The sequence below is a fragment of the Oryzias melastigma genome, linkage group LG17 (assembly GCF_002922805.2).
Source record: "Oryzias melastigma strain HK-1 linkage group LG17, ASM292280v2, whole genome shotgun sequence".
Taxonomy (NCBI): Eukaryota; Metazoa; Chordata; class Actinopteri; order Beloniformes; family Adrianichthyidae; genus Oryzias; species Oryzias melastigma.
The window spans coordinates 31060586-31070121 of record NC_050528.1 but is presented as its reverse complement, the minus strand read 5'-3'; the positions used below and the strand labels follow the sequence as shown (position 1 = coordinate 31070121).

General features: G+C 38.1%; 1 protein-coding gene across 1 annotated transcript in view; it reads left to right on the top strand.

Annotated features, from left to right (window-relative positions):
- atp1a2a (ATPase Na+/K+ transporting subunit alpha 2a) overlaps positions 1-9536 on the top strand; it is a 68392-nt gene that overhangs the window by 48256 nt on the left and 10600 nt on the right. The window contains exons 18-20 of the mRNA XM_024280357.2: positions 3912-4066; positions 5805-5928; positions 8467-8612. Coding sequence (XP_024136125.1) covers positions 3912-4066; positions 5805-5928; positions 8467-8612 — 425 coding nt within the window. The remainder of the gene's footprint in view (positions 1-3911; positions 4067-5804; positions 5929-8466; positions 8613-9536) is intronic.

Sequence of the window (9536 nt, the reverse complement as noted above, 5' to 3'; positions counted from 1 at the left end):
CACAAAATAAAAGCACATGGACAACAGTTACAATTAGACGGTAAAATCTACTGTAAATGAAAATGATAACATGAAATCAGATCATAAATAGAAAGCAGTTTTTATTTGTAACACAAAGTGCTTTAGATAATATACAATTTTTTCAACCTGCAAAACAAAGACCTTAGGTCACGGACCGAACAGGATAAACATTTATTGAACACTCTAAAACTACATGTTTAATACTTAAAAAAATAATAACTTTATATATATAATAAAGCTTGGAAATACAAATAAAATGGTGCTTTTTAGCAAAAAAAAATCATTTTATTCTGTTTTTTTTTTCGTGTTTTTTTTCTTGCTGTGTTTTGTTGTCTGGCTGCTTTACTCTGTTTTGTCCTTTGCTATTTTATCCTGTTATGTTTATTTCTTTCTGCATCATGAGTCAGAGGGAGAGGATGATGACATCCTTGTGATGTCAAACTCTGTGTGTAAAAAGACAGATAGACCATTCTATGATAGATCATCATCACTGATCTCTCAGCTTCCATAGTTTTATTGTTGCAAGATAACATTGGACTGTTAATTGAATTAATAAATACGGATCTGGAGGGCCAGATCCGGCCCTCGGACCTTAACTTTGACACATGTGACTAGACTATTCACAGATGTGAATAGACTAATGAAACATAAAATATTATAGAGAAATGAGATGCAAAATGGAAATCTGTCTTGATACTTAAGTTAAAGATCCAAATGAAAAATAAGTAGAATGGAGAAGAGTCTTTCAGATGTCCCACATTGAGCTAAAAATATGTCCTGGAATTGAACATTGTCAGAGTAGAGGTTTGCCTGACATCAGCAGGAAGGCTTCTCTAGATTTAAAGTTGCGTTGTAAGACGTTAATAGCATCAAACCTAACCTGTGTGAATTTCCTTAGAGACCTAACATTGTGTTTTTGGTGTTTATAACTGGTTCTTGTGTTATTTTTCTCATGATGGAGGACATTTATAAAGAAAATGAAGCTCAAAATGGTATTTTAAAAAATATTTCTATATTTAAGTCATTGTGAACCATGAGCACAAAAATGCTGATGTAAAAAGATTGTATTTGTGACACAAGCTCCATGCTCTGCTCCATTCTGATGCATCCACTGTCAGACAAATAGATCCGTGAACGTCTTTGTCTTCCTCGTCTGAGCTGGAATCTGGATCTAAACTGTACGGCTGGATAGCTGTGATTTTGCTCATTATTTGTGTTGCACCGTTAATGTTAGGGTTGGAGATGTGAGGGCTGTATGCTTTTAGGAGAGAGTTTACACAAATGGGTGATGGGAATTGGGGGTGGGATTGCTCTATGCTAACAGTCCTGCCACAACTCAGAGGAGAATTTCTAATGAACTCCTGCCGCTCTGCAGACACTGTGTTCTAGAAAATGACACATAATTATGGATTTTGTCTTAGAATGACATATTGATGAATAAAAGACCACTTGAAATGCTTTTACAATAGATCAAAATGTGTCAGAGTGGAACTCTAAACGCTGCTTTCAGATGTTTGGGTGGTTTCGGTGTGAATCTTGATCTGAGTTTTCTCTTAAGGTGCTCTATGGTGTTGACTTCAGAGCTCTAGTCTAGGTCAGTTCTTTCATCCTGAACTTCAAAGCAGCTCTTTGGGCATCTTAGTTTTTGCACTTGGTTGAAACAGTAAGTCAACACCGTTAAAGTCCTTCCAACCCGACCTTGTTACACGTGTTTTCAGCCGTGCGTTACGGCTCTTCAGTCCTTCAGACAAAATGCTGTGAAGTTTACAGCAGCTGCTTGATCAGATACCTGCTCCATCGAGACTTTGCCATTAGCTCTTTCAAAAGTCTGTGAGTTACAGGGATGTAAACAACTTCAAAAAAACAGGATAGTCTGCAGTCAGTGATTGATCTTCCTCTTTGACTTTAAGTCGGCGTCTCCAGTGTTTGATGTTCTTAAATACATGCCATATCTAATACAATCGCTTTGAGTTCACCAGATTGAATCACAGCGACTGTCATGTAAATATGGCAAAATAAGCTTCTTAAACCCTTCTGCTCTCCTTTGCTTGTTTACATTAAAAGTGGGGTCATCTGGTCCCCACAAGACAGAGCGCTGAACTTTTTTTATTATTGATTTTTGAGTTTCACTAATGTCCATGGCAGACATAAAATCCTGTCCACATTTGTCCACCTTTGTCCACATTTGTCATGTAAGGAATCACATCAATATGTGGTTGGAGTCATCTGGACCCAAAGAGAGTGGAAGGGTTTTAATGCTGCAGTTAGAGCTGTAGCCATTCATTTTAATGATGAGATTCATATTATGAATTGTGGTTGATGATATAATTGATGGTCGATTTTGGTTTTATGAAAGAAGCGATTCTCTGACCTAAAATCAATCTTTATCCAGCACTTCAACCAGTGTGACTCAGACGAATACCAGGTACTGAACAGTGCAGGTGAAGGTTTCCAGTTACCTTCAATTTCTTTAAGATAATCAAGTTTAAATTAAATATTTGTACAAACAAACAAGTAAACAAGGATGAATGTCAAATCCAGTTCAGAGGTCTTCAACCTGAGGCTCCAGAGGCTCTTCTACCCCTTCATCGTGGCTCCCTGGCTAAAGAAAAATGAAATAGTAGTAATGCAAAGAATGCACATTTTTTAAATAATTCTGGGCAGATTGATCCAAAATATCGATAGTATCGCTCTCAAGTTAGTATCGGTATCGGATTGATACCGGCCCGCAGGTATTGATATTTTCACCTTTATTTGAAACTTTTCTGCAACATCCAAAAGTTCATAGTTCGTCACAGTTCCTTGTTTATTTTGGTTTGTGGACTGTTTCAGCATTCACTTCTTCACTTTGATTTAATTTCAAGTTTTATTTTAATAAACTATTTTCTCTTTAATTGAAAATCTCTTTGTATATTTATCAAGTAATTTAAAAAAGGGAAACTCACAAAAAAAAACACTCATGGAAATTAAAAACAATTGAAATTTTGAGGTTCGTGTCATATTTAAAAATAAAATTGTTATCGGCGGTATTAACTGGTATCAGATCGATATTGAATTGATACCCAAATGCTCATTATTGCTCAGCTCTGAGCAAAAATGAACAAAAACTGAACAAAAATCTAGTAAAAATTCTGATCTTTACTAATTTTTCAGGTTTTTTTGTCTAAAGCACATATTATCTCATGCTACACCACATCTAATTAACTAACTAACTAACTGCCTGTCTGTCTACTATCAATAATTATAATTATATAATAACTATAAACCTTTCATAGGAGTACGTAAGCTGCACTGTGTTGATTCTGTGTGGCACAGGAAGTCTTTTATTTTGAAAGGAAGTCACTTGAACTTGTCAAAATTAAAAAAAAATAATTAAAAATTTAAAGAAAATGCTAATTTCTCTTTTTATTTTAGCTTTTAATAACTCCAAGAAATTAATATAATTATTTATTATATTAATATATAATATAATATATATATATATATTATATTATATATTTTATATATTTATATTATTATATATTATATTATATATTTCTGCAATAAATGCAAAGCAATATCATATTTTCCTCAAGGGTTGAAATAAGAGTTTACGGCTCCAGCTGAGTTTTGATCAGTAAGAAATGGCCCCAAATGGATTTTTAACTGTTAAAAATGAATTCCATGATTTTACTAAAATATATTCAACCAAAAAAAATAAAGGTTTTCTGTTGGTAAAATTGGGTCAGCATTTCCATGTTTTACTTGACACTTGACTGAGCCGTTGCATAAAAAATGGGTTTAATAAACCACCTGCTAAAGAAACATAAATCTCTTATATATAAAATAAAGTAACATTTTCAAGTGTTATGAAAGTATATATATATTATTTGCCGCTCTAATTGTTGCAGGTCGTCTCATTTTTGACAACCTGAAGAAGTCCATTGCCTACACGTTAACCAGCAACATCCCGGAGATCTCGCCTTTCCTCTTCTTCATCCTCGCCAGCGTTCCTCTTCCTCTGGGAACCGTCACCATCCTCTGCATTGACCTGGGCACGGACATGGTGAGTTCCCTCAGGACTTTTCTGATTGGCCTTCTTTAATGTTAAAAGCTTCCAAACACTGACGTTTATCCCCCGTTTACTGGTGATTTACACAACCCCCAACTTACATATAGAGGTGCTAATTGTTAGCAGTAGCTAAAAGCAAAGCAAAGGTGAGATGAGTGAAAGGGTGTTAACGCTGATGTCAGATTTGAGGCCTTGGGGTAAAAAAAAGGGTGAGGTTTTGATTTCATTTGTTCTTTCTGTAAGTGGGAGAAATTCACCCCAGACGTCCATTTGTTCAGGCAGAACAAAGGCCGGGTGACAGTCGCACACAGATTTACATTTCACAGCTCTGCCATTTCCAGATGCCATTCTCTCCTTTGTGTTTGCAGCAGTAACAAAAAGAGTTGCTGGCACAGAGCTCGCCTGAGGGGCGTAATCCATCATTATAAAGAAAAGAATCACAGAATGAAACATTCGAAAGGACTTTTGAGTTCATTACTTTAATTTTTTTCAGCTTTCAGCAACCAAGCAGTTTGCCTTCAAACCCGTTCCTATACGCCGCCGTGAGCCAAAGGCAAAAGTTTTACAAGTAATTAGGTATTATAATGGTTTGGTACTGTATGAGCCTCCCGAGGAGCAGTCGGAACAGCTTGCTCTTATTGTGAGGAAAGCAGTCCAACTTATTTCACCTCGGTGATGCGAATAATGAAAATCTTTGGTTTCCTAGCAGCAGAACAGACTTTCTCATGCAGAAAAATATTTACTCCACTGCCGCGGATCACAGGGATATTGCATTCTTTATTGGCTGGATTTCTCTTTTAAGATGAGATGATTGAAGTTTAAAAGCACCTAATTTGTTCTCCTGATTTGCATATAAAAACCCAACCCTTCAAAGTAGCTCGTCTGTGTGGGTTTAATAACTGCCAGCAGAGCCAGCAGCTGAACGCTTTGAAGGGTGGGACCCAAAAATGAAAACGTCTAGAAGATTTTGGAGTCAAATGAGAGATTTCCCGTGCTGGCCGCAGAGACGCTGTTAACATCCTGTTTACAGCTTTTGGACCCTCTCAGCTACAGGCTGGAGGGTTCTGCTGAGCTTCAGCAGCGACAGCCAGCACAGGGGGGTTTGATACCACTGTTTATAGTCAGCATGGGCATGCGAAAAAACACATTTGTCTTTGGTGGCTTACTTAAGATGCTTCAAGGGTTGGATTTGGATGCAGAACAAACTCAGACTTCCACCAGAGTCTGGTCATGCTGCTTTCCTGATCGTCCCTCTCGTCTCAGTTTTTTAGTGGAGGGTCATAGGAGGTAACACCAAAACAAACTGGATTTGCCGGCGACAGCAGATGTGCTCAGTTTCAAGCAGAGCAAGTCCCCACCCCAAATCCCACCTAAGTCCTGAGGCTTTCCTCCCATAAGTCAGACATATTGCTCTGTTGCTTAACTGCTAAAACCAGCCAGTATAAGATCTTTATTACAGGGACCTTTCTACCCTCCTGTTTTATGAATGTCTCGAGATTCACTATATGTCTCCTCTCCACACCCCCTCTTTCTGTCAACGTCGTTGCTCTTTTTTTTTTCATTCTCCCTCCACCCTTTTTCTGTCTTCACTCCTCCAGTTCTGCCACCGAATTCATAAATTAGTAGTGATATGTCTTTCCCGCCCCCTTTTCTTTGTAGTGATGCCACAAAGATAAATCCCTGCGCATTTATTGTAGAAGATGCTTCTTCTTCTTCTTTTATCTCCCCTCAGGTTCCAGCTATCTCTCTGGCTTACGAGACGGCGGAGAGCGACATCATGAAGCGACAGCCCAGAAACCCCAAAACGGACAAGCTGGTCAACGAGCGTCTCATCAGCATGGCCTACGGACAGATAGGTCGGGCCCCCCGCGCCTCGTCGGCCCTCTGAACTACATCTCCTAAACCTGAATCACAGTGACAGGCCTCTTATAGCCAGTTTACAGCAGTGATAAACATCTCAAACATAAAAACCCCGGAATGTTGACATTTATCTGAAATTCTGGCCTTTTTCACCACTGCAGTAAATGTTTAGGTACTTACAGTGCAGGAAAACAGATCCAGGAGTGAGCAGGCAGTTCTCTGCTAATTGTCGTGACATTTAAAGCAATTTGACAGTGGCGAGTCCAGATATTACCTCTTCTTAATCTTGGTCATGTTTCAGTGGTTGAAGCCCTACTTAAATGCATTCTTTTTATCTCTGGCTTTATATGTCTTGGGAATAGCAAAAAAAAAAAATCAAAGTGTGGCCCCGTTTCAAACACAGTTAAATAGGGCAAAACATGACAGGGGTTCCATTAAAACTGAGCATGCTCAGAAAAGCTGGGAACGCATATCAGTTCCTTTTTATGGGGAGTTTTGTGAGAAACTAAATTACATTTATAATCTACTGTTTACCTGATCCTGAAGCACCTGGGATCAGCTTTAACTGAGTGGGATGAGCTGGGAATGAAAAAATATCTGACAGACTGAATAGATAATGACTGACATTAGTCATTTTTCTCAATGTTTTTATTGTTTAGATATTATTTTTATATATGTATATACCTAATTTATATTTTATATATATTTTATTATTATTATTTATATATTTAAAAAAGTAAGTCAGTTATTTACTTTAGACCAGCCTCTTTACTTAATACCATAATAAAAAAGGGGGATGTGATCTTTTTTTGGAGTTCTATATTTCAAATGTTGCCATAAGTTGAAAGTTTTAACTAAAGTTAATTTTCTCACATTGTTTGTTTAGTTTGAGTTGTAAAAGGTCATCTGAACTTTAACTCTTCTAAAAACAAAGGTGTTGGTTCACCTGAAATTAAACCCTGAGGCAACTTAAATATGTAGTGGGGGAGCATAGGTCACACCTGAGTATAAGTCACACCTGAGTATAAGTCACACCTGAGTATAAGTCACACCTGAGTATAAGTCGCAACGGAGTATAAGTTGACTGAAGTATAAGTCACACCTGAGTATAAGTCACACCTGAGTATTAGTCACACCTGAGTATTAGTCACACCTGAGTATAAGTTGACAGGAGTATAAGTCACACCTGAGTATAAGTTGACGGGAGTATAAGTCGCACCTGAGGATAAGCCCCACCTGAGTATAAGTCGCAACGGAGTACAAGTTGACTTGAGTATAAGTCACACCTGAGTATAAGTTGACAGGAGTATAAGTAGCACCTGAGTATAAGTTGACAGGAGTATAAGTAGCACCTGAGTATAAGTTGACAGGAGTATAAGACGCAACGGAGTATAAGTTGACTTGAGTATAAGTCGCAACGGAGTATAATTCACACCTGAGTATAAGTCGCAACAAGAGTATAACTTGACTGGAGCATAAGTCGAACCTGAGTGTAAGTAGCACCTGAGGATGAGTCGCAACAGAGTACAAGTTGACTTGAGTATATGTCGCACCTGAGTATAAGTTGACAGGAGTATAAGTAGCACCTGAGTATAAGTCGCACCTGAGTATAAGTTGACAGGAGTATAAGTAGCACTTGAGTATAAGTAGCACCTGAGTATAAGTCGCACCTGAGTATAAGTCGCAACGGAGTATAAGACGCAACGGAGTATGAGTCACACCTGAGTATAAGTCGCAACAAGAGTATAAATTGACTTGAGTATAAGTTGCACTTGGGTATTAGTTACTGGAGTATAAGTTGTACTTGAGTATTAGTTGACTGGAGTGTACTGTGTGTTGCAACAGAGTATAAATTAACTGGAGTATAAGTAGCATGTGGGTATTATTTGACTGGAGTATAAGTTGCAGGAGCCAAAAAAAAAAGTCACATATAAGTTGCACTAATTATTAATTTTTAGATTTAATTTTTGTCTAATTTGACTGTTTGGTAAATGTTTGAATGTGGATATTGAGAATTAATGATATATCGAAGACTCAACAAAGTCTCAGTTTGTCCAAATCCAGTTTATTTAAAACTATGTAACATTTTTTCATATTAATTTTTACCAGAAAATTTTAGTTATTCCAATAAAATCTCACACTCTATATATTTATCTAGATGAACAGACTAATTCTTATGCTATACACTAAAAATATGAACCAAATTCTGATTTATAGCAGTTGGACAGCTTTATAATGTTAAATAATACCCTAAAACTTTCCATTGAATTAATGCTAATGGAAGAAAACACATGCAGCAGTGATGGAAATGTGGCTTTTTAGATTTTTCTCTCTGATTATCTTTGAACTTGCCTTTAGGAAGAATAATTATGTAGAAATATTCTCTTTTATATATTATTAAGATTTGTTGCTCACTTAGCTATTAAAGATTAACCCAGAATCCCTAAAATAAATCGCCTTTTCAAAATAAATGACTGAGTGGAAGCGCGTTTCATCATTCCCTCTCAACTGGGTTTAATTTGTTCCTCCTGCAGGAATGATGCAGGCAGTGGCTGGTTTTTTCACCTACTTTGTGATTCTGGCTGAAAACGGGTTCCTGCCCTCTCAACTGGTGGGCATCCGCATTCCCTGGGACGACCGTGAGACCAACGACCTGGAAGACAGCTATGGCCAGCAGTGGGTAAGAAGCTGGGAAGGAGCGAAGCAGCAAAACCTGCTTTAAGATGAGAATCGGAAGCTGGTTTACAACTGTCCTTGATAACGCACGCTCAAGCGACCTCTGTAAATACACACATACGATGATTTAGGGCTTTCACCTTCAAAACTCTCACATTCACGCGTTCCAACTCAAGTTTCTACGATAGTTTTCAGGCTCTACGTACAAAATGCACAGCTATTGAACGTGCGCCTTAAGTTAAACTTAGTGCACTGGTACCCTAACGCAGTACAAGTTCCCTGACCCAGAACCAATTCCCTAACCCATTACTGGTACCCTAATCCAGTACTGGTACCCTAACCCTGCACCAGTTACCTAACCCACTACTGGTACCCTAATCCAGTACTGGTACCCTAACTCTGTACCACTTCCCTAACCCGGTACCAGTTCCCTAACCCACTACTGGTACCCTAACCCAGTTCTGGTACTCTAACCCGGTACCACTTCCCTAACCCGGTACCAGTTCCCTAACCCACTACCGGTACCCTAACCCAGTATCAGTTCGCATCCAAGTCCAGTTGGGGTCTGGTCCTGCATCTGGTACAGCATACCGATGGTTGTGGACCCTTGATTTTATGAACAGCCAGCACTTCAAAAAATGTACGAGTTGGGGACAACCAAAACATCAAAAAGTGACACTAAGGGGTCCTTAACCAAACATCAATGTGTGACGAGTTGGGAGTGAGAATGTGTTTTGCTATTTCACAATAAGACTTTTCCAACTGCAGGTATACTCAACAAAAATATAAACAACACTTTTGTTTTTCTCCCATTTTTCATGAGATGGACGTAAAGATCTAAAATTCATTCCAGATACACGATATTACAATTTCTCTCAAACTTTGTTCACAAATCTGTCTAAATGTGGGATAGTGAGCACTTCTGCTT